Source organism: Chelonia mydas, chromosome 2 (genome assembly GCF_015237465.2).
Source record: "Chelonia mydas isolate rCheMyd1 chromosome 2, rCheMyd1.pri.v2, whole genome shotgun sequence".
Taxonomy (NCBI): Eukaryota; Metazoa; Chordata; order Testudines; family Cheloniidae; genus Chelonia; species Chelonia mydas.
The window spans coordinates 80451482-80477613 of record NC_057850.1 but is presented as its reverse complement, the minus strand read 5'-3'; the positions used below and the strand labels follow the sequence as shown (position 1 = coordinate 80477613).

At 41.2% G+C, this 26132-nt stretch overlaps 1 protein-coding gene across 4 annotated transcripts in view; it reads right to left on the bottom strand.

Moving 5' to 3' along the window:
• Positions 1 to 25909, bottom strand: part of ABHD3 (abhydrolase domain containing 3, phospholipase) — a 32904-nt gene extending 6995 nt beyond the window's left edge. The window contains exons 1-8 of one of the 4 annotated variants that reach the window (XM_007057003.4): positions 25386 to 25909; positions 17058 to 17221; positions 15025 to 15207; positions 13094 to 13139; positions 9478 to 9590; positions 3041 to 3214; positions 505 to 553; positions 252 to 417 (exon numbers count right to left, since the gene is read on the bottom strand). In XM_007057003.4, the coding sequence (XP_007057065.1) occupies positions 252 to 417; positions 505 to 553; positions 3041 to 3214; positions 9478 to 9590; positions 13094 to 13139; positions 15025 to 15207; positions 17058 to 17221; positions 25386 to 25547 (1057 nt within the window). In that variant the 5' untranslated portion in view covers positions 25548 to 25909. Of the gene's footprint in view, positions 1 to 251; positions 418 to 504; positions 554 to 3040; positions 3215 to 9477; positions 9591 to 13093; positions 13140 to 15024; positions 15208 to 17057; positions 17222 to 17924; positions 18149 to 25385 lie in introns of those variants that run through there. The other 3 variants (XM_037892760.2, XM_043539761.1, XM_043539762.1) reach the window with 3 other exon arrangements.
• Positions 25910 to 26132: the final 223 nt, after the last annotated feature.

The following is a 26132-nucleotide window of genomic DNA, read 5'->3' as shown; positions in this document are numbered from 1 at the left end:
GAATGCTGATCAACAAAAGAACTAAGCATTTTTCACATTGTATTAGTTAGGCCTCTCCAATAACTTCAAAGTTTATCAGAGTGGAAAATGGGAACTAGAAACACCAGTAGTGATGTACAGTAGTAGTATTTAAATACATCTCATTCATATATAGCCTGTTCTTAGATCTATGCAGTTTTCCATCTTACTGATTGCATCCATACGTACATACATACAGGTATAAAGAGAAACATAAAAAAGCCACAACTTACCATGACCTGGTGAAAAAACATCATCCAGAGAGTTTAGACATAACACGGGAATTCCTATTGACTTCAGCTTGCGATATGGACTAGCATCTACATAGTAATCATCAACTGTACGGTAGCCAAACATGACTGAGGTGAATTGCTTATCAAACTCCCTAATGGTTTTAGCCTGAAGTACAGAATTCAAAATCAGGAACAACATCAATATTTGGAAACCAAAACATGAAATCAAAAGAGAAAAGATCTATCCATCTACCTTCATGACAAGATTCATATCAAATAATTTCTCTAACATTTGTCGATGTCTGGAAAAAAATGAGGGGAGGGGGAAGAAAAAATGATTTTACAGATGTAGAAGTCGTCCGCCTTACAAATACATACTCAGAAATAAATATAATCATAGAGTAAGAACATTTGTTTTATTTCTCAGAATTATAAATCCCTCTGTCCTGGACACTAATCAATGTGCACTTATTTCCAAATACAACCAGAAACTAGGGCTGTCAATTAATCGCAGTTAGTTTACGCAATTAACTAAAAAAAAGTAATCGCGATTAAAAAAAGTAATCGTGATTAATCGCAGTTTTAATCGCATTGTTAAATAATAGAATACCAATTGAAATGTATTAAATATTTTGGATGTTTTTCTACATTTTCAAATATTTTATTTCATTTACAACACAGAATACGAAGTGTATAGTGCTCACTTTATATTATTTTCATTACAAATATTTGCATTGTAAAAATGATAAACAAAAGAAATAATATTTTTCAGTTCATCTCATACAAGTACAGTAGTGCAATCTCTTTATCAGGAAAGTGCAACTTACAAATGTAGATTTTTTGTTACATAACTGCACTCAAAAACAAAATGTAAAACTTCAGAGCCTACAAGTCCACTTAGTCTGACTTCTTGTTCAGCCAATCACTAAGACAAACAAGTTTGTTTATATTTATGGGAGATAATGCTGCCTGCTTCTTATTTACAATGTCACCTGAAAATAAGAACAGGTGTTCGCATGGCACCCCAGCATTGCTATGTATTTATGTGCCAGGTATACTAAACATTCATATGCCCCATCATGCTTTGGCCACCATTCCAGAGAACGTGCTTCCATGCCAATGATGCTCGTTAAAAAAAAAAAAAACGCATTAACTGAATTTGTGACTGAACTCCTTGGGGGAGAATTGTATGTCTCCTGCTCTGTTTTACCTGCATTCTGCCATATCTTTCATGTTATGGCAATCTTGGATGATGACCCAGCACATGTTGTTCGTTTTAAGAACACTTTCACTGCAGTTTTGACAAAACAAAGAAGGTACCAATGTGAGATTTCTAAAAGTAGCTACAGCACATGACCCAAGGTTTAAGAATCTGAAGTGCCTTCCAAAATCTGAAAGGGACGAGGAGTAGAGCATGCTTTCAGAAGTCTTAAAAGAGCAACAGTCCAATGTGGAAACTACAGAACCCGAACCACCAAAAAATAAAATCAACCTTCTTGGTGGCATCTGACTCAGGTGATGAAAATGAACATGCGTCAGTCTGCACTGCTTTGGATCGTTATCGAGCAGAGCCTGTCATCAGCATGGAAGCATGTCCTCTGGAATGATGGGCAAAGCATGAAGGGACATATGAAACTTTAGTGCATCTGGCATGTAAATATCTTGCGACAACAGCTACAACAGTGCCATGCAAACGCCTGTTCTCACTTTCAGGTGACACTGTAAACAAGAAGCGGGCAGTATTATCTCCTGCAAATGTAAACAAAATTGTTTGTCTGAGCGATTGGCTGAACAAGAAGTAGGACTGAGTTAACTTGTAAGCTCTAAAGTTTTACATTGTTTTATTTTTGAGTGCAGTTATTTTTTGTACATAACTCTATATCTGTAAGTTCAATTTTCATGATAAAGAGATTGCACTACAGTACTTGGATTAGGTGAATTGAAAAATACAATTTCTTTTGTTTTCTTTTACAGGGCAAATATTTGTAATAAAAATAAATATAAAGTGAGAACTGTACACTTTGTATTCTGTGTTCTAATTGAAATCAATATATTTGAAAATGTAGAAAACATCCAAAAATATTTAAATAAATGGTATTCTATTATTGTTTAAACAGAGCGATTAATTACACAATTAATCAGGATTATTTATTTAATCGTACAATTAATCTCGATTAATTTTTTTAATCGCTTGACAGCGCTAACAGAAACATGAGTGAAATCTGCATTCATCATTAGAAAGATGACAAGGATAAAAAGGAGAGCTTTGATTTTAGGAACAAAAACATCAATTCTTTAAGACTACATATGAGCTACCCTTTCCCCTCCTTTTTGTTTTCAGAGTTGATTTTTTTTAACAAATTCATATCTATGTAGCCCTCAAACTAAATGTGTTAATATTGGTTAGTTTATAAAGAAAATCAAATTGGTGCCATACATCCAAATCATGACTAACCTTACAATAATCATTGTGTGCATGAGGTGAAATTCAGTCCCGTAGATAGGGCCAGCACAAAGCCTATACACCATTTAAGTCCCACTTCAGATTTATTTTGAAGACTGCAATGGTACATAAGCTGGTTCTCTGTACAAGAGTGAATTCCACCCATGAGGAAAATCTTTCAAGCAAGGAAACATTTCAGTTTCAGAATTTCCTGAGATTACACACACAAAGAAAAGCATTACGTGAAATGCAGTAATAGCATTCCTTTCCCAGGAGGCCCATGTATCTGGCTTATATTCCATACTAACATCTTCAACCTTTCTGAATAGTTCAGAAGGTGACTCACCTATTAATAGAGGACTGTAAACACGTAGTCAAGTAGTAGTTAAAGAGAAGCCAATTTAGTGGTTTCTCCAATGATTCTGCAGACTCAAAAACATTCCAACCAGCAGAGAAAATTGCAGCTGCCATCAAAGGGGTTTCTCGGCCAGTTTGGCCCAGGTAATTTAAAAGAAGCATGCTACAAAGAAGAATAAAAATAAAACAAATCAAACTGTCAGATCACTCAATTGAAATATAATCACATGTATAACAATCTGCCAACTTTACACCTATCCTGTTCTAAATGGGTTCTTGCACCACCCTCATCACCATGGTATTTCCCTTCCAATAGTGCCTTAAGTGATGTTACTAACATCTGTCACGTTTCATTTTCTCTCGCATCCTGTCCCCAGGAGGATGAGGGTATGCAGTGTTGTGTTTGGGTTTTGTTTTGTTTTTTGTGGGGGTGTATTTTTAATATGTACACACTGCTAATTGTTTCCATTAGAGAAGGCAAGGTCAATTAAGTGTGCCTTGCTCTTGGAACAGAAAGGGGTAGGTCTTACAATATTTCATTTTTCTTAAAACTTTGAAAATTGCAATCTACCCGGTGAGACGTGTGGGCTGGCGACAGTATTTGGGAATTTTAGCCTCCACCATCGCATCACACTTGGGCGCGTGTATGGTGGGCACAGATCTTGAATGCAAAGAATATGAAGAGTTATTTAACATTAGGAAAAAAATATGGCCTAATTAAAGTCTTGCCTTCCTGAGTACTGCTACTTAATGTAAGGGGACTGTTGCCCCCTTATTAACATTCAGTGGGGGTGTTTTGGTTGGCTAGCTCCCAGTACTAAAAGGAAAAGGGTCTATGGGAAATCAGGACCCTGAAACTGACAGTCCCCAGGAACAATGGGGAGAGGCCAATTCTCCAGGTCAGCCTGAATGACAGGGCGGGCAGGCTAATCAGAGAGTCAGGAGGCCAGGGAGGTCCCATCCTCCATGTGAGCTGGAATTGCCTGGGTCAGACAGAGTGGGGCCGAGCTAAAGAGAAAGCAGGGGTGCAAGCTGAGCTGGGGAGCAGAGCTGTGCCAGATTCAGAGAGAGCAGACCCTGTCCTGGGAGCAGAGCTACAGCCCCAAAGCCAGAGGCACAGCCCAGAGAGAGCAGACTTGCCCTGGGAGCAGAGCTGCAGCAACCAGAGCCAGAGAGGCCAGAAAAGCAGCCCACGAAGCAGGTCAGTGCTGGGAGCAGAGTCACAGAAGCAGCCTGCAGAGCAGACCTGTCCTGGGAGCAGAGCTGTAGCCATCAGAGCCAGAGGGGCCAAAGAAGCAGCCCAGGGAGCTGGAGGCAGAGCAGCAGCAGCAGTGCTGAGTGGTGGAGCTGGGGCTGGAGCAGTCCGGCTGGGTGCGGTGAGCAGCTGGGGAGAGTGAGGGGGACCCTGGGCAGCAGGCCCAGCACAGGGAGACACCTCAGCCAAGACGCTCTGCAGGCCAGGCTTGGATCGTAACCCCGACAGGGCGGGGGCGACACTGGGAAGAAGGGTCCTACCACTTAGAGCCTGAGAGCGTGGCCACCATCAGAGCAAGTGTCCAACCCACAGCATCCCTGCAGCACAGCCAGGGCCTGAGAAGAAGGCCTGGGACTTACAAGGAACAGACTGTGAACTGCCCTGACATTCCAGAGACACTGTTTGTGATGTTCCCTGCCACAGAGCAGATTGATGTGTTTCCTTTCACCTTTCCCATTTTTCCTTATTCTTTTTAAAATTAATTGTTGATTAAATAACTTGCATTTGCTTTAAATTGTATGTAATGGTCAGTGGGTCAGAGAAGTGCCCAGTGCAGAGAGAGTACCCCGGAGTGGGGAAACCCTAGCCCCTGTCCTAGGTGACCACAGCAGGGTTGGGGGTCGAGCCCCCCAGGAATCCTGGGCCCAGCCTTGTTGGGGTTACGAGGACTCTGCCAGACAGGAGAGTGGAAGGGGAGTCCTCAAGGGCAGGGAGGCCACTGGGTAAAGGAAGTGGGACTGAGGACTCAGATCCTTTCGCTAGCCCATTTCACTGGGGAAGTGCAGAAGCCAGGAAAGTTCCGCACAACAGGGAGACTATTCCTCCACTTACATAATAGTCTCCATAGCTGCTGTATGCCTGAGATGAAGGAAAGCTCACAGGTACTTGCCACTCCAGATGCAGAAAGATTAAAAATAAATCAGGAGGATGGGTAGGATAGCGCAGGAGAAAAACAGAAGATGGCCTGAAAACTAGAAGGTTTGCTGTCTAAAGGCAGATTGGAAAAGGAGGACTTGTGGCACCTTAGGGACTAACAAATGTATTTGAGCATAAGCTTTCGTGAGCTACAGCTCACTTCATCAATGAGGTGTAGCTCACGAAAGCTTATGCTCAAATAAATTTGTTAGTCTCTAAGGTGCCCCAAGTACTCCTTTTCTTTTTGCGGATACAGACTAACATGGCTGCTACTCTGAAAACTGTCATTATGTAAGGGCAGATTGTGGCCCATCCTGCCTACTTTCACGGGGTACTATTGGAGTATAAGCCATCCCCTTCCTCCCCTGCACCAGCTAGTGATGGGTACCAGTGCGGAAGGGAGAACAGTCTCCAGGGGCTGGTACATCCCAACCCTATAAACATTTACAGGGAGCAAACAGGAAAGAATGAGTAACAAGCAACATGCTGGCACAACTGTACATTCCGGCATACCAGGGGTTGTAAGCTGTGTCTGGGATCGAGCTGATACAAGGTTTGTATCCCCACATCCTCGAAGCGGGGGGGGGGGGGAGGGCGTGGGACACACACTGGGAGGCAACACAGCTACCTGCTGCCCCATACACAGAGCTTGTGGAAAAACCCACAATTGATTTCTAAGCCAGTAAAAATGCTGATGTGGTAGAACAAGCCACAAATGGAAGCTGGAGAATATATGTGTTGGGAAAGATATTGAGAAGCTTCATGCTAGAGGAGCAGTGCCCCTTCCAAAACAATACAGACTGAAAGTCAAAGAGAAGTGTACTTTAATTTAAATGTACATCACAGGGAAGTAAAGTCAATGTTTTATTTCCTTCTTAATCAGCCAAATTTAAGTTTCTTCTCGCTCTGCAATCTCCTTATGAAATGTTATGGGTCGTGTTGCATTTTTTTTAAATGGCTGTCAGGATTCTACTTGTATTTTGTTTTCAATTTAGAAAGTTTTTAAAATTATTGAAGAAATAATTTTAAAAGTACTTTGAGATGAGGATTTTGAATAGCTGCTTCTTATAAGGATCCTGATCCTGCTAAGACCTACACATGTGTTTAGCTTTAAGCAGATGAGTAATCCAATTCACGACAAAGATGCTTAATTTTAAGCATGTGAGTAATCCCAATGTAGTCAATTTGGGACTACTCAGTTGCTGAAAATTAAGCATGTGCATAAATCTTTGCAAGATCAGAGCCTAGAGGAGAAGGTGACAAGACAAAGAAATAGAGCATGAATCTATTATATGATTCAAACATCAAAGACACAGTGAAAACCAGCTAAGATTACAAAGGAACAATGGCAAATTTAAAACCACAACAACCTGAGGGAATGCAGCATAAATCCATTTACATACATTCATCACCTTCTCACATATGCAAAGCAACAGACAATCACAAACACAGATTCTTGGTTCGCCTTCCAAATCGAGCCTATTCAACCACAATCTACCAGGTTATACCCACCCACCTCGATTCTGCCATTTGCCATAACCTATGTGGAAAAAATGTATGTCTCCTACACACTCAACAATACAAATCCAGTACCAAGCAAATGATACATTCCCAAACAAACTTCAGAGGTACAACAAAATTACACATAGCAAAATAGTTCACCATTTGAATATTAAAAACAAACATGTTTGCATAACTGGTTACGGTTTCTAAAGGGGAATAGTGCCAGATTAAAAATCCAGAACTGGAAGGAAATAAAGATTAGTCTCACAGGCACATTGAAACAGGTGAGTCCATTCCACAGAATTATTCATTATGAGCTACACTATGGAAAGGGGAGTGCAGAAAAATCTGTCATAGTTTTTTGTGATATTTCTTATTTGGTATTTATAACAATAACAGCAAAAACCCTGCAATGGTCCAAATCTTGGTTCCATCGATGGCAATAGCAAAACTCAATGGGACCAAGATTTGGCCCAATAGGGTTTAAAAGCTTCAAAGTTACTTATTTACCTGATTATCAATAACTGTATCCACTGAACAAATCTGTAATTATCCAGGTTTCAGAGTAACAGCCATGTTAGTCTGTATTCGCAAAAAAAAAAGGAGTACTAGTGGCACCTTAGAGACTAACCAATTTATTTGAGCATAAGCTTTCGTGAGCAACAGCTCACTTCATCGGATGCATCCAATGAAGTGAGCTGTAGCTCACGAAAGCTTATGCTCAAATAAAGTGGTTAGTCTCTAAGGTGCCACTAGTACTCCTTTTCTTTTTGTAATTATCCAATAACTTGCAAAGGTCAGGATGGCTTAGTAGGTAAATGCCAGTAAAGAGAGCCACATTGTACCCATCCTCAGCACAACCCATAAGAAAGGAACACGGGTGCCAGAAGTTCATACCTGAACTCACAGAATTCCCAGTGAAAGTTTCCCCTCCCTGGAATTCCATAATAAAGAGGCTCTCTGGGTGTTTCCCTTCCTACCTTGCAGCACAATTTTCCAAGAAGTTGTGCTGGCACTGGACATTGTCCATTCTAACTGTGCTGTACTTCCCTTCTCTGGATAGGGGCCAGCACTGAGTGAGTGTTAATAATACTGCTTTTAGCTGCATTAACTCACTGGTTTTGTTGACAGTATTACTTCCTCCTTCTGAATCATACAAAACAGATGCTCTCTGAAGCCCACCCTTCCTCTAACAAACCCTAATTACAAAGTGAGAAGCCCTGCTAGAGTGGAGTTAACTCCTAGGGCTTCCACAGGCTGCTAGGCAGGGAAAGGAACATAATACATTGGCTCCACTTCCTCTATTTTTTGGCTCTATTTTATTTTTTATCTGCTTTCCTGCATCCTTTAGAGCAGATAGAAGTAGAGTTGCTGTAATGAGGAAGTTGTGAAATACTGATTTGTGACATTTTAATAAGTGCCTGTGTACTCTGCAACAAGATGGACCAACGTTCTACAACCAGGCCCCCAGCTTCTGGGGCACACAGAGAGAAAATTGGCAGAACTTTACAACAGACTTTTAAACAGAGGCTTTATTTAATTAGATCTGATGCTGAATAATGAAATCAGCATGGGAGCCCCACTGTTATTTATTTTGATATTACCTTCCATTTATTTTACATTGCCCCACACTTTCAGTTTTTCTACAGATCAATGTCTAACTGCAGGGTGGCAGCTGTCAAGGAGAAGCTGGAGTTTTGACAGCTCAGTACTTTTTGGCACCTGGAAAGGTGCAGCTCCACTTTGGGATTGTGCAATAAGCACATTGGGCCTGATCCACAATCCATTGAAGTAAATGGAAAGATTTCCTTTGATTTCAACAGGCTTTGGATCAGGCCTACTAGTTGGCTGTTTCTGCTAAAATAATCAGCAGTGAAATAGTTAACACTAAGACTCTTTGTATTGTCCTGTTTAGGTTTCATAATTAATAATCCAGTGTGATGAATGAACAGTTCACACCTCTCAGAGCTATTGTTTCAGGCTGTCTGCCAACACAGAAAGACATCACTAAATTGGTTATATTCAATTCACATTTTTAGGATTTTCAGTGCAATCATGGGCTTGTCTAGACAAATACAAATACCTTTTTTAAAGGTGCTAGTTAATGTGCTAGCACATTTGAAAATCACAGTGTAGGCAGGTCAAATCATTGTTAACATCTTAGCCAGTCAAAGTGAACTCTAGGTTCCCCTCAAGGTTTTATCTCTACTAGCAATGAGAATTAAAATGGCAACTTGCCCTGTCTATACTGAGGTTTTAAAATGTATTAGCTAAAGATGGTTTTCAAAACAAACCTTTTATCTTATTCTAGACAAGCCTCATGAAGTATAGGGACACTACTTTTTTAAAAAAATGAAATAATGGATTTTAGAGCACAATTTACAACCTGGGTGAATTCCATGGCAAATTCCACAATCACGAAACAATTAATGGAGACCTGCCTATATGGATAAAAGTTCAGTTTTACACCCATGGGTTTCAAATAAGATTTAATGCATTTGCAAAACCTGTTTGTGGGGGCTGAGAAATGAAATTCAGCCATGTAGATGAGCACCCATCCCACTGAATCATGCATCCTGCTAAACAGAACCCTTAATTAGGATCTTTGTTGATTTTTATAACTGTATTAACTATTTTTACTCCATTTCACTCCATAGAACATTACACTGCACTAAACTACAGCCAAACAGCAGCACTCTTAGCTCATGATTGGTAAACTAAATTAAAGTGATTTCTGTTATATAAATTCTTACCCGCCCATAGAAACACCTGCTGCCATAAATGGAGCTGAGGCATGCATGTTGTGTAAATGATGAATAACAGCTTCCAAATCCTCTGTGTTAGCAGCACAGTAAGTCCTTGGTGTCTGTAAGGAGCCACAAGGAAAAACACTAGCATAAGTATTTGCATCATCCTTAAGGACAAACCAAAGTGGAAGCTGGATGGTTTACATAACGTGACACACTTAACATTTCCCATCAAACTACAGTAAGATGAACCTACATAATTTTGGGAAAGAAGTGGCAGTAGGAGTCATATTTCTGAGCACAATAACTAACAGCTGAGAGGTATGCTCAATATCTGCAACTTTCCAAAAATTAACTGGACAAATTCTGGACATAGAGTCTGTGGCTGAAATTTGTTCAAAAATTGATAGTCATCATTGCTAGTTAAAAATCTATGAGGAAGTAAAGCACATCATGAAGACTGCAGCGTGTAGAAAGGAGAGTGGCCTACAAGAACTCTCTAAAGTGTGTGTGATGCCCATTTCTTCATCTTAATCCACATTTAAATGTGCTAGCAAATATTCAGTAAAATTAAATTTACATATAGAAACTTTTAAAAAACTAGTCAATATTTAGGTACTACAAAAAGTCTTGTTTAAAATAGCTTTAGTACTAATGCTATTAAAACCTCTTTTAAACTAGGTGGTCCCTTTGAGCATTTTCCAATTCTAATACAGGCAGAATACCCTGAAGAAAGCATTATAACTTCTGATATCTTAGTTTGTTGCAGAAGTTTAAAATACAAAAATATTTGAAGCTGGTTACACTGAAAGGCATCCAAACAAGAGATCTGTTCATTAAAGCTCTGATTTAGGAAAGCACTTCAGGGTGTGTGTTCTCCATTCCTGTTCAGGACAACACTTAAGCACAAGCTAACTTTAAGCATCTTTTCAAGTTCTGAATAGGAATCCTTTCCCGATCTGGGGCCTGGAGAGACTCCCACTTCATTCAATGAGAGTTTCACCTGGTCCTTATTGTCCCATCTCTCCTCCACTTACCCAAAGAATAAACAAGACTTTATAGTTTTACCTGCCCATGTTGTGGAAGGCAGTACAAGTGGAGGCATCTACCCTCAGGCACAATAAGAATCCAATAAAATAGCTCCCCCCCATAACACACACACCCACACCCACACATACCCAGTAACCTGTGGATTTCATATATGCCAAAACAAAGATTTTTAACTGTATATTTGTTATTAAAGATGCCAAGGAAAAATCCTGACCCTACTGAGGCCAATGACAAAACTCCCCTTGACTTCAACAGGATAAAGATTTCACCTTAGGTATTTAAAATATCATACAAGATGTTTTAGTTTTGTTCATTCAGAATCTCATGAACCTGAGGCAACAATGTATTTTCAGCTTTTTTTTTTTTTAACTGCTTGCAATTAAACAGCCTGGAAATTTGTGGCTGGTTTTAACACATTTAATTAGACAAAATTAATTAATTTCAATTTACCTAACAAGAATATAAAAATACTGAAGTTAAAAATAAAATACAAAAGGAGGAAAAAAGCTGGGACTGGGATAATTAAAACGACATGAGTTACCACTTACTTTATTACAGCTAATTAATTATAAACTGAGTGTGAATGTATTTTATTTCAATTAAATAGGCAAGTCTGCAGAAAGAAAAGTAAATTATTTTCATTAAGGAGATTACAACGTTTTTCATAAGGAAGTATGCTTGACTTAAATACTGTAAAAACAGAGAGATACGGGGCTTATATGACATTTAATTCCTGAAACCCAAGTGCATTTCTATGTGCTGTGTGAGGATATTTTAAAACAATAAAATAAACGTATCTGTTGCTTTTTCAACTGAAATGCCTGTGCTCATCTAACATATGATCATTTAAAAACAGTAATTCAATCTAACAGACTAACGTTCAACAGAACACCAATGATAGTACAGTATTTTTTAATCCTTTGATCCTTTATATAGGCATTGTATAATGGAAATTTAAAGTTAAATCACTCTCTAAAGACAAGAACAAGAATTATTGTCATGACTACGTTTTATTATGTTGCCTGACTATGCTTCAGACTCATTACTTGGGGATTTTATATAAATATGTGGGGGGAAAAAACCTGCAGAAAAAATGTTATAACTTCAGCCGTTTTAGTCCATAGTAAGATCTTATAAAATATGTTAAGCCGATTACACTGAAATAAACACAAAGCATTGAAACAAGAGGTCTTTTCACTTACTGAATCTGAAATTCATCAACAAGGACTTTGTGTGTCACAAAACAGCTTTGTATATACATCTCCAAAAGTATGCAGAAAAGTGACTCTTAACATGGCAGTGTTTTCACTGAAACATTTTAATGGGTTAAGAGAAAGCACAATGGGCATTTTAAGTTGTTTTAAAAATCAGTGGATTAAAAAATGCAAACAATACACAGTATTGTGCACACTCACAACAGCTGCAGAACTTGCCAACAAAATATATATGAAGAAACAAAGCTTATTCAGCAATATTTCAGCACATCTTGAGCCTAGCTGCAAAAAGTTCTTAGCTTTAAGATTTCAGTAATTTATCACTAGTTTCTAAAATAATATGCTGTGTAAATCCTGAAAACAACTTCTGCTAGTAGCTCATCTTGTATTGTAATTGTTGGGAAAAAAATAAAAGTAGACATATCAAAAAACAAAATGTTTCGGATAAAACTGGTTCATTCATACAATAATGCATAATGGTGGGTCAGTTAATAATGGCAAAGTTTTTAAAAATTTTATCCAGGTCCAGTTAAAATTCATACAGACAATTCAGTTTAAAGTAACTGCCACTGCTTATTTCTGATTTATGTGTTAAAACATTAGAAAATATTGCAATGGATAAATTACAAATGTACATTTAGATACTATAGTATTTTTGGAGAAGAAAATACAAAAGATATTAATTTTGCTGGTAGAGATATTAAATTATTCAAATCTTTATAAAATGAAATACATCAATAGAATACACTCCATCTGTATTGTGCAGATTATAGTACATTTATTTATTGCTGCAAAAGTCATGTTATCCTCCAGAAAAGCAGCTATCACAAAGCATTTTTATTGATGACATCCAACCATCCAAAATTCAGAAAATGACAGTATGATTTCTGAACTTTAAACGTCTATGATTTGCTCTTTATCAAGGAACATGGAGCCTCTACAAGTAAAGTAGATGCCATATAAGAAATGAATAGCCTTTTTAAAAGGTGAATATATGCCAGTTATAAAATCAAGAACTAAGGGCCTGACCCAAAACTCACAGAAGTCAGTGGGAATCTTTCCATTGATTTCCAGCGCTTTTGATCTGGCCCTAACTGACCAACCACATTTTAGCATATTCCACTATAAGAACAGAGGTTAAAAATTGAAGATGGGTGCTATCCTAATCTGAATAAATATAATTAGAGATGTGCACTCAGTCAACTACAGATTGGATTCTATACTAATCATTTATTAGTTTGCCACATCAAGCGCGGTCATCTTAGATTAGAATCCAGCCCTAAGAATTAACACTGATGACTTCAATACATGCTATCTACACAATGAAAGTTCTTATTTTTTAAAAAATTGATCCTTACCAAGAGAGTCTCACCAGCAGTTCCTCGGTTGTTAAAAACCACACATCTAAAAATTGAGAAGGTAAATCTGAATATATACATTGTTTATTGTATAGACGTGTACAAGAATCATCTTAGAATTACACTTTTATTTTTAAAGGTCATTTAAAAATAAAAATGTACTGGAAATACATAAAGAAATGTGTTCCAATAAGAAGTCTAAACTTATTTACTCAATATGTAAAGTTCTTATCCTGCAATCCGACCTGCGTGGATGGACTCTTTCGCCTGCACAGAGATTCACTGAAGTCAATTGGGCTCTATATGGACATGTATCTGCCCATGAAGATCAAATTGCAGGATCAGAGTCAGCCTATATTATGTTTATTTGGTAGTAGACATGAGCCAGAACCAAAACCACAGATCTAAACACCCCAGAGTTTTGTATGGGTTGTTGCGGAGGGGAGTTTTCAATCGGTGCAGCATGGACCTCTCTCTATTTGATCCTAGTGATAGTGGCAAAGCTTTCTGGTAGTAAGAATTACCTTGATTTAAAGATCTTTCATTTTCTTGATAAATCTTATTGTTTTATTTTTCCTCTCTACTCTAAAAACTTTTAGTTTTTCAAAAAGTTGATTAAATGCAAAAAAGATGGACTTATTTTTCTTTTAATTCTAGTGATTTTATTGCTTAAAATTGATTAAAAACAAAACCATCCTATTCTGTTGTGATCTGACCTAAACTTTTTTTTTTAAAGCTATATTCTTCTTGGGTGCCCTGACGTGTACACATTTGTCATGAATACATATAAATACTTATATTTTTTTTTAAAAAAGGTATCCACGTTTTAGGTTTCGGGGAGAGGTTCTTAAGTTATTTTACAATTTTTTAAAAAGTAATACAGGTATCTGAACCTCCATGTGGAGAATGAGTAGCCAAATATGAATGGTCATACATGAGCATTTGCAGAAGTCAATATACTCAGTGCCAGAACTCAGTCTGAAGGGACAAAACTCAGTAGTCTTGAAATAGGGATGCTGGAGTAACTGTAACGCCGACAGACACCAGTCGTTGGTGGGCAGGTGGGATTGAACCTGAGACTTCTGGAGTTTAGTGGATGAGCCTCTACAGCATGAGCTAAAAGCCAACTGTCTCTTAGCCAAGGATGTAGAGCAAACTCATTAATCCCTCTCTCTCAAGTGATCTCGGTGCCACTAGGTGGGCCAGAACACCACACCCAGAAGGTATGTGGGTTACATAATCACAATGGTACACCATGTTATTTCATCCTGAAGCAGAACAGCAGCAAAGTTATTGCACTTGTCAGCCCTAGTTATGATCCAGTTCACTTCCCCAACCCAACTCTTCCTCAAAGCCTGAATAAGTGGGCTATGGGCAGAACAGTTCTTGCATGACAAAATCTACCCCTTAACCATCAGTTACAGGGCTGGAATGCTGCCACTCTACACACAGTAGATAGGGGCTTGTGGTCACTAGATCTGAGTAAGTATGGATCCAGTAGCCCTTGCCTGAGCTGGCACCCCCAACAGTCCCCTCCACATTCGCCTGTTTGGAGCTCAACACAACAGCCCTCCTCTTGAAGGAACAAAGAAAGCTTACAAAAAGAATTAATAAGACACATTTATAAAGAATTAAGGGAATCATTTTCCATTTCCTTACACCTTGTGTGGTAATTTACACCTGAGCAAAGTATGTCTGAAAGCTGCTGCTCTGACATCTTGCATTTTGCACACACTTTGCACGAGGTGGAGGGCAGTAGAGAAATAGGCCCATACAGTGCTCTATACAATTCTTATTTATTATTATCAAATATTATCCTATGTAATTTATTTCTGTAGATATAATTTGCTCTAGTAGACATCTTATACACACACACATACATACAATTTTAGTTGAACAAGCAAAACGCTAGCCAGTAAAGCTAGGAGTACCTATATCCCAGCATTTCACTCTGTTGGATCATGTGACGAATGTAGGATTCCTTGCTTGTTCCTGTGAGGCCAGGCAGTAATAGGATAGTGGGTCTTGTGCTGGCATCCGGAAAACATATGCTGTCATTATTATCAAACCAGTCCAGTGAAATCTGTCCTCCATCTGTTGTTTTAATGAGCTCACTGAAAGGAACAGTTCAAGAGACAATATTGATTAGGTTTTTTTTTAAATGTACCATGAAAGGTATTTACAGTTCAGAAAATATTAGTTGTGGAATTTATATCCTTAATCTTATTTTAGTATTAAAAGCATTAGCTAGCAAAATTTGTGTGTAATTGTAATTCATTAAGGGCCAGACCTTCAGCTAGTGTAAGTCAGTATATTTCCTCTGCGGAGCTATGCTGATTTCCACCAGCTGAGGATCTAGTCCTTTGTGAATTACTGGTGAAATCCTGGTCCCATTGAAGTCAATGGGAGTTTTGCCATTGCCTTCTATAGAGATTCTAATAACATGCTCATCACTGTAGTATGAATGTTATCTAGTAGGAAATTAAGCAATGTGACTAACTTCTGCCACATGTTTTTTTCTCTCATCATCTCCTTGGGGGAGAAATGTGTGTAGTGGGTTTTGTTTTGGTAAGTTAAGGGGGTTCTGTGTGTGTGTATGTTTTATTGACAGAAACACACATTGCTTAAATGAGGCCAGGATGTCACCCTATGTCAGTGGTTCTCAACCTATTTGCCATTCTGGGCCATATATGTGGCCCACAACGTGTTATGTGGGCTGCATCCAATGCTACCTGTATGGCCCTGAGGATATCACATGGGCCACAGTTCTGCGTTGATTGGACTGTAAGTGGCACATGGGCCACAGGTTGAGAACCCCTGCCCCTATGTCTACAAATTTTGCTAGTTAGTACTTTTAAAACTCATCTGTGTTAAGACTGCAACAAACTTGATAATATGCCAAGAAACCAAGCAAGGCTTAAACCATCAGATGAAGTTTTGAGTCAGTTTTATAAGCATACTGTATTTTCCCTGTCATCTAGCAACTTTCTGATGAAGAAAGTGAACAAACACTCAAATGCTCTACAAATTACCATAATGAGGCCTGCCTTACGTATAACTTTTCTTTCCTCAGCAATACAACACTAGTAGCACTTGCTGAATCACATATTTTAAAGTGAATAAGCCAAATCCTGGGCCCTGCTAAGTCTGCTTTGCACTGCTTCAGTAACAAGAAGCAGACTTAAAGCTGCTCTATGTGGCCAGTTGAGGATTCTTCTTGCATGAGGCAAAGCTTGAGTGGCACAAAGTCTGTGTTCCCAGATCTATCCACCTTCCTCACAGACCCGGGAATAAAGGAAATGTTGTGGAGCAGGAAAACAGGGTCTGGCCAAAGCAGTTCTGTGCTCCAGCCATCCTAGTTGTCCTTTAGAATATCCCTTTGGGAGCTGGTGCAAGCTGAAGCTACTCAACATTGCACAAGGGGCTGAAGTAGCATCTGCCTGGGCCCAGGTTCAGGGGAGTTGTAAAGGTGACATTAAACCACTTTCCCCTCACCCTCGGGGCCTGTGCCAAATGCAGCTTTGAAGGACCTGAAGACTGAGCCCCATGTGTGTGTAAGGGAGATTATTAGAGAAAGAGCAATAAATATAAATACCTATTCATGTCCTAACTCAAGCATCCAAGAACAAAGGATAAACCTGGGGGCAAGATTTATCCCTGGCACTCAGAAGAGTTGTGCCTACTTACCAAGGAGCTGAATTTGGCTCTGGTGGGGAGTTAAAAGGAATACTAAAGGAGCAGTTTTTGAGCTGGGAAAAAGAGTAACAGTATGCTCCCCTCTTCCCCCAAGGTATGATATACACTACCTGAGACATATACATCTATCTAGGTTATTATACTACAAGCATTACTGTGGTATCTGAGTTCTGGTGGTTCCTAAATTACTAGTTACATGAAATACTATCAGCATTGATGATAATGTGTCTGCAGAAAAATTAGTAACTTGCAAGAAAGAGGCACTCACTTCCTATACTCCACTGGGGGTCTTGAGGTGATGAAGGGACGCAAGAGGGTCTGCACCCGGCCCTCCCAGCACCATACTGTGGGGCAGTAAGTTTCTGTCACTACAGGACAATGTTCTTGGAGAAAGCGGCTGAAGCTCTCACTGCCAGTCACCAACTGAGGTTTCTAGGAAGAGAGACCACAGTCAGGTATGCAGCATCCATGAACAAAACTCAGGCAAGGCTGTTTCATTCTCTACCAGCGAGCTCATTTATTTTCGTAATTAATTTTTGCTTTCATTTTAAAAACATAAGTACATCAAAAAGCACCAGCAAAAAGCAAAGAACAACACTATTGATTCTAAACATTATGGATTCATGAGATGGTTCTAAAACAGGTCATTAAAGTACTTATACTCTCATGAAAAATAGTTTATGCTGGCATAATGCCTTCCATCAAAGGATGGAAAGCACTTTGCAAATATGACTTATGTCCCAAAAAAGCTTGTGTAACAGGCAAATATTATTACCCGCACTTCACAGATGGGGAAATAAAGAAACACAAAGCTTAATCAACACACTCTTTGTACAGGAAGTTTGAGGTCTGGGGGAGTGCTAGTGCTGACAAGCTGCTAGTATTTTAAACAAGATGTTACTTAATCCTCTCTAGCTTCTCAGCAGTAGTGCAACCGTGGGAAATTTGAAGAAAGTGCTAGACACCGCCTAAAGCCCAGCCAGCAACAGGACCAAATTCTCCCGGCGCCGTCTTTTGCCTTAACCACAAGGCCATCCTTCCTTTGGTGGAAAAGCCTCTGTGTATATTCCCAGTAATCACATACAGTGGTCTCCTGTACTTTCTCAAGAGATGAAACATCAGGCCAAATCCTTATCTGGTGTAAATTACACCAGATGAGGATCTGGCTCATTGCATCCAAATTATTTGAGTCTGTGAAGCGGGGTCCACCCCACACAAGCCCTGACTGTGTTAAGGTGGGACTGGTGAGGTCAATTAACCTTAGATGCTGTACCTGGAGAACTGGGGCTTGATAGGGCCTAATAGCAGACAAAGCCCAGCTGGGAGCAGAGCTGGGCTAATAGTATAAAGCCAGGAAGTGCGAGCAGGAAGGGGTTGTAGGGAGGAGGTCTGTAGTCACTCTCTAGCGCAGTGGTTCCCAAACTTTAACAACTCGTTAACCCCTTGTTGTAGTAACCAGGCAAGATACTAACAAACTTCAATAGGACTTTATTTTTAAAGTGGAAACCTCTTTACCAAGCTGCTGCTGCACCCTCGGTAGCTCTCATTCCGTCTCCTCAACTTTCCCCCCCCTTCCTGTTTCCTGTCCTTTCAGACTCCAAACAGCCAGTGCTCCGAGTTCTAATAATTACAAGCAGCATCTAAACACCACATTCCCTCCTCCCTTAAGAAACTCTCCCAATTAAAATAAACATTGTTGTTCTAACCACAGGAACAAATATGAAACAAGACACTATACTGTTGGCAGAAATATTACACTGAAAACACTAGATACTACATAACATTGTCTCTAGTCCAGACAGATGGTCATCTGGTCTGACAGGCCATCTCTCAAGCCCCTGTTCCAGTGCAACGTCTTGTTGTGTTGATACTACAGTGAAGTCATCCAATGCAGACTGGGTGTTGGCATAATCTCCTCTTGGTGCATAGGCAGGTGCAAGATAAGAAGCATTCCATACCCACCCATCAGAAAGTCGATAGGTGTAAGGTCCCTTCTTCTCTATGATTTTAAGAGGAGCTGTGAATTTATGGTCCCCTTTGTGTAAAATTCCAGGTTTTCGTATTCTAACGAAGGAACCACACTCAAACTTTGGTTCCTTAGCACCTCGCCGCTTGTCTGTGAAAGCCTTATACTTTGCTGGGTTCTGTTCAACTGTTTTTCTCACATCATCCTTGGTTCAGGCATCAGGTCGTGCCTTTTACAGTCCAGCAATGTTCAGTTTTCAGAGTAGCAGCCGTGTTAGTCTGTATTCGCAAAAAGAAAAGGAGTACTTGTGGCACCTTAGAGACTAACCAATTTATTTGAGCATAAGCTTTCGTGAGCTACAGCTCACTTCATCGGATGCATAAAAGTGGAAAATGCAGTGAGGATGTTTTTATACACACAGATCATGAAAAAATGGGTGTTTATCACTTCAAAAGGTTTTCTCTCCCCCCCACCCCACTCTCCTGCTGGTAATAGCTTATCTAAAGTGATCACTCTCCTTACAATGTGTATGATAATCAAGGTGGGCCATTTCCAGCACAAATCTAGGTTTTCTCTCCCCCCACCCCACTCTCCTGCTGGTAATAGCTTATCTAAAGTGATCACTCTCCTTACAATGTGTATGATAATCAAGGTGGGCCATTTTCAGCACAAATCCAGGGTTTAACAAGAACGTCTGAGCAAGGGGGCGTGGGGAGAGAAACAAGGGGAATAGGTTATCTTGCATAATGACTTAGCCACTCCCAGTCTCTATTCAAGCCTAAGTTAATTGTATCCAATTTGCAAATGAATTCCAATTCAGCAGTCTCTCGCTGGAATCTGGTTTTGAAGTTTTTCTGTTGTAATATCACAACTTTCATGTCTGTAATCGCGTGACCAGAGAGATTGAAGTGTTCTCCGACTGCTTTATGAATGTTATAATTCTTGACATCTGATTTGTGTCCATTTATTCTTTTACGTAGAGACTGTCCAGTTTGACCAGTGTACATGGCAGAGGGGCATTGCTTGCACATGATGGCATATATCACATTGGTAGATGTGCAGGTAGATGTTCATCTGTTTCCCATGCAGTAACTCTGCGGGTGATCCTTGCGTTGTGGCATGTTGTGTAGCCCGGTATGCTTGCAAGAAATCAGTAGTGAAGGTTATCCACAATCGCCTGTCCAGTTTAGCCTTTTGCAAACTCTTTTTCAAACTTCTGTTAAACTGATTTCCCCATTGGCTTGAGGGTAATATAGGGATGACCTTCTGTGTAAAATGTTCCTCTCTGCTAGAAAAGTTTCAAACTCCAGGGAAGTAAATTGACTACCATTATCTGAAACCAGTTCTTTGGGGTTACCTTCCCTGCTAAAAACTGAAGAGAGGAACTTAATTACTGTAGCAGAAGAGATTTGCGATGTAAACGCTACCTCAGGCCATTTACTGAAATAGTCTATTAAGGTGATGGCTCTTGGAGCAGTATCGAAGGGTCCTACAATGTCAATTGCCACTTTTTCCCAGGCAGATTCAGGAAGAGGAACAGGCTGTAATGGAGGGGTACATGTCACTGCTGTCTTATCATGCATTTGGCAAGTGACACAGGATTGTATGAGTGCTTCAGTTTGAGAGTCCATCCCTGGCCACCAATACAGATCCCGTAGTCATTGTTTGGTTCTGACAATTCCTGGATGAGTATTGTGTGCCAGGTGTATGAGTTTTGACTGTAATTCTTCTGGCACAAGTAGCCGGTGTGTACCTCGTAGCACACAGCCATCAAGCAAAGAAAGTTCATCCCGAACTCTAAAATAAGGCAGCAAAACTGGGTCAAGGTTTTTAGGGTTACTGGGCCATTTCTTCGTCAGAAATTCCCATAGTTTTTGTTGAATTGGACACGCTGAACAAGCAGCTTGAAATTGTTCTTTTGCAACTGCAGTAAGAGTGCTTATAATAAGAGCAACTACTACATCCTCATCCTCCAGTAGACCATCTGGTGAAGGCAAAGGCAGGCGAGAAAGGCAATCAGCGACCACATTTTGGTTTCCAGGCTTACATTCCAGTTCATAATTGAAAGAGAGTAGTCTTGCAGACCATCTAGCAATATGATATCCTGCTCTTCCCAGTCCTTTTGTGGTGAGCAACGTTGTCAAAAGGCTGCGGTATGTGCGCGACTTGAACATGCGGCCCCACAGGTAAGTTCTCCATTTTTCAGTAGCCCAGACACAAGCAAGTGCTTCTTTTTCGACTGTAGAATATTTTCTCTCAGCATTACTTAGTGTCCTTGAAGCAAATGCAACAGTCCTCTCTGTGTTGTCCTCATGAAGTTGTGTGAGGACAGCCCCAAGTCCATAATCAGAAGGATCAGTAGTTACAATTGTGGGCAATGCAGGACTGAATAGTGCAAATACTGGACTATGGACAATCAAGTCTTTCACCGTTTCGAAACTAGCTTGTGCATCCGTTGTCCACACTAAGGTTGAACTTCTCCATAGTAATTCTCATAACAATTCAATGACAGAAGCATAATTGGGAATGAATTTTGCATGTCAGGAGGTAAGACCCAAGAAGGAACGTAAGGTTTGCAAATCTGTTGGAGGAGGAGCATTTGAAATTGCCAGGATATGATCTGGATCAGGTTTTAGTCCAGCCTGTGAAATTGTATGCCCCAAAAAGGAGAGTTCAGTTTGTCTAAATTTACATTTGGACCTATTGAGGTTGAGGCCTGCTTTGCTGATGCAGTTTAGTACCGACTGCAGGTTATTGTCATGCTCCTCCAAAGTATTTCCAAACATGATAATATCATCCAAATAGCACTGAACTCCATGTTGATTCTTCAGAATCAATTACATCATTTTTTGGAAGGCACTTGGGGCTGATGCAAGACCGTATGGGACACGTTTAAAATGGAATAGTCCCTCATGGGTAATAAATGCTGTGAGGTCTCTGCTATCTTCATGCAACATAACCTGGTAGTATGCGGTCTGCAAATCAAGAGTAGAAAACATCTTTGCTCCACAGAGTTCTGCAAATACTTCTTCTATGTGAGGAAGAGGATGGCTGTCAATCACAATAGCTTTATTTGGCTCCCTTAAATCCACACAAAGGCGAATGCCTCCACCCTTCTTCTGCATCACTACTAAAGGTGAAACCCATTCCGAGGAGTTAATCTCTTCAATAATGTTCTCTTGAACAATTCTTGAATGTTCCTCTTGAACAAGTTTTCTAAGTTCCTCTGAAACAGCTTCCCTGACTGAAAATGGTAAGCACCGTAATTTCTGTCGTACAGGCATCACATTATTCCGCATTTTAACTTTATGTAGAAACCCATAAGCACAGCCGAGTTTCTCCTCAACCTGGTGTTGGGTCCCAGCTGAAACTGGTGTGTGTACCACAAGAGTGTTTTGCTGAGGAAGATCAATGCGTCCATTAACTACCCTGAGATTTAAAGCAGCCAATAAATCTCTGCCAAGGATAGGAGTGCCTTTGTGGACAATGTAGAACTCTGCAGTTACACAGCAATCACCAAAAGTAACAATTGCTGGCAGGCAGCCATGTACTGGAATATGGTTTTTCAAATAGCACACCAAGTGAAGTTTGGGTTCAGTAAGAGGCACATCTTTAAAGTAATGCAAATAGATGGAATCAGGTAGTATAGATACTGCTGAGCCAGTGTCCAACATTAGCTGAATAGAGTGTGATTTGCCTGAGGGTATGGCGGAAATGTTTACTGTGCACTTTATTTGTTCTGGAATACGTGCAGTAGTGATTTTGTCCATGCTCAGCACAGTAACATCTGGTATTGTAACTGAATGCACCTGTTGATTGAACTGGCTGCTGCGACATACTTTAGCAAAATGCCCAATCTTTTTGCAATCATTGCACTGAGCTATTTTTGCTGGACATCCTGTGTAGCTTTCAAGGTGTTGTGGGGATCCACAGTGAAAGCATGCTTTTACTGTATTTTGAATTTGCTGATTCGGTGGTTTTCCATTAGTTTTCTCCTTGTAATCGTTTGTCTGCAGCGATAGTGAACTTTTCTGCAAAGGAGTCACAGCCTGGACTGTGCCTCCTGTATCCATGCTCATTATTTTGGCTTCAGCTGTAGCTGACTCAATCTGGGTAGCAATGGTTATTGCTTTTTCTAGTGTAAGTTGTGGTTCTAGAAGTAAACGTTCTCCTACACGAAGCATGGTTGTTTTCTCAATGAGCTGGTCTCTAATCATCTCATCTGCCATATTCCCAAAGTCACAAGTTACAATCAGACTCCTCAGGGAAGCAATATACTGCATTATAGTCTCCCCTGTTTTCTGCTCACACTGGCGAAATCTGTAGCGATTAGCTACTACATTCACTTTTGGCACAAAAATGTTATTTAATGCAGTGAGTGCAGTCTCATATTTATCATCTGCAATGGGAAAAGTGTAAAATATACACTGCCCTTCTGCTCCAAGGCAGTGGATTAGCACAGCACGCTGTCTTACTTCAGAAATCTCTGTAGCAGTGATTGCAAGCAGATAAGTCTCAAACATACGGATCCAGGCAGTAAAAGCAATTGGAGGCTCACCGGGGCTTTGCAGAAAGGGTGCAGGTGGGTTCAGAGGCAGAAGATTCATCCTCATTGCCAAAATGTGGTAGCAACCGAGCAAGGTACTAACAAACTTAAAGTCAACAGGACTTTATTTTTAAAGTGGAAACCTCTTTACCAAGCTGCTGCTGCACCCTTGGTAGCTCTCACTCTGCCTCCTCAACTTCCCCCCACTTCCTGTTTCCTGTCCTTTCAGAATCCCAACAGCCAGTGCTCCCAGTTCTAATAATTACAAGCAGCATCTAAACACCACACCCCTTTCACGAAAATATCAAATCTCGTGAACCTCCTAAAAATGAATATTTCCAGGAATTTTCTCCCTTATCTGAGCATAAATTATAGAAGCAGTGATCTTGGAAATAATTAGTTTTTTTATGACATGCTTATTACACACTTTATTATTACATTATTATTTATCATTACATTATTAATTTTATTACATTATGAAAATGGCAACACTCTTCCAAGATTCCACTTTTGTAGCTCATATCACTTCGATTAAGCCTCCTACATGTTTCATTAAAGAGTACCAGATGTGAAACAGCATGAAGGTATTTAAGAAGCCAGCTCAGATAAAGAGTTCCTCCCACAAGGATTCGGGTCTTGAGCAGTTCAGGCAAACAACGCACGACTACAACAAAGCTTAAACTTGTTCTTCCAGGAAGTCATGGTCAAAGGGCTCGGGCTGCCCCAGCGGCCAGGGTCCCTAGGGATGGCTCTGTCCACTATTACAGAATTTTTTTGTGAGAACCCCCTGATACATTTTGCGAACCCCCAAGCGTTCACGAACCCCAGTTTGGGAATCACTGCTCTAGAGGGAAAGGGAGTTAGTCAGGGGCAAGGAGGAGAGCTGGGGGGAGAGTAAGACCTGGGGTCCTGTTCTGGACTAGGCAGTCTCACAGGAGGTCTAGAAGGGGTGATGTAGCCACAGGGAGCCGAGGAAGCTCTGCTGATAAACACAGAGACAGGCAGGGGATAAGCGGTGGGGTAGGAAAGAGCAGGGAAACAACAACTGAGACTGAGCAGGTCTGGATTGCTAGTCAGACTTGTCCCTGGATTAGCAGGAGGGCCTGGCTTCCCCTACCAGCCACTGGGAAGTGGTGCAGGACCTAGAGGTGCAACAGAAGACCCTCTGAGGTGGTGTCCTGACAGCTTGTCTAGTGTGACTGGATTACCCTGGAAGTGGGGTTAGGGACTGCTCAGAAGGCTGAGTTAAAAGGGAGCACCCAATTCAGACACAGGGGTGACCAACAGAAGTGCCAGATGGGGTAAAAAAATAATAACCCAGCCACAAGGAGGTGCACCTGTGGTGAGTGCACCCTTTCAGAGTCACTTATTTGTGAAATACAGGAAGGGAAACATAGAAGTGTCTGAGCTGCATATCAAAGTATGTATATCTAACTAATGACAATGCAGAGAACAGAAAAATTGTACAGAGGAGAAAGATAAACTACTTTCTTTGGCTGCAATGTTAGTAAATGCTAAGAGCCAGAGAATAGATGGTTTAGAAGGGGGAGAATTTTCTTGATTTCTCCTTCCAGCATTCCTTGTACCCAAGGTCTGCCTACTGAAACTGACAAAAGGATGCTGTCAGGGCAATTTTCTCACCATCCCCCAGCCCACCCTCCCAAAAAATTGGATACGAAAAAATAGACTTAATAAACCTAAAAATCCCGTAAATCAGTTTGTGTAAGCAAATGAGCATTTCCCCGGCAGTGTGTGCAACCCAAATAAAGGAGCACCCTTCTAGGGCAGGCGACAGTGACATTGACTGGAAGCCGCCTAGAAAGCGGAATCAACGCGGCTTTGCTCTTACTTGTCCAAAGATGAAAGAAACTTCAGACCAGAAGAAAGGGGGCGCGTGCTGAAGTGCCCTGCGGTCTGCAAACTCCTCTTGGCGTTAGCGAGCGAGCGGCGATTTGTATCAGAGCCAAGGACATTTGCCTTTTCAAAAAAGCGTTTTAACCTGACGGTGACCCCACTGTAAAGCTGTCAGAGCATTATCTGTCCTCTACCCCCAGAACCATCCTACCGCGCCTGTCTCCACTCACCTTGGCGATGCTATTGAGGTAATAGCAGGCGAAGGCGGCGGTGAAGCCCAGCACCAGGGACAAGCCCACACCGGAACCGAAGAGCCCCACCGGCACCTGGATCTCCAGGTACAGGGACAGCTCCCGGGTCAGCACCTGCAGATCGGTCTCCAGCAGCCTCATAGCAGCAAAGGCAGCACTGGCCGGCGGGATGCAACAAACACACACACACACACACACACGGGGGAGGGAAACGCCCGGCGATGCAGGGCTGGGGACCGGCGCATACACCCTAGGGAAGCACGGGGGGGAAGGAGTCCGGCAGCTGACCCCGTTCCTGCCGCTTCCCCGGGATCCAGACGGTGCCGATGCAGCAGCCAGCGGAACGCTCCGGGGCAGCCCCAGCTACCGCGGAGCTTCCTCTTCTTGCGGCTGCCCAGACTGCTCCGCCCCTGCCCTCCCCTCCGGTGGTCCAAGGCCCGGGCCGTGCGCTCGGGCGGAGATTACTGCAGTGGGGGACGGGGCGAGACAGCTGTGACAGCGGGCAAGAGCCGCACCCGGGCAGGGGGCTAGAGAGGCACGGATGTGGCGGTGGGGTGGGGGTGGGGAGATCTGCATTCAGGAGGATCCTGCCGCCCTCTAGCTGGTGATGGGGGCGCAGGAATCAGGCTTGTTGCAGGGTGGGCTCAAGGCCATGCTTCCAAAGCGCTTTGACTCACTAGCAGGTGGGAGCGATGGTGTAGAAAGGGCTTCCCTGCATATCACATG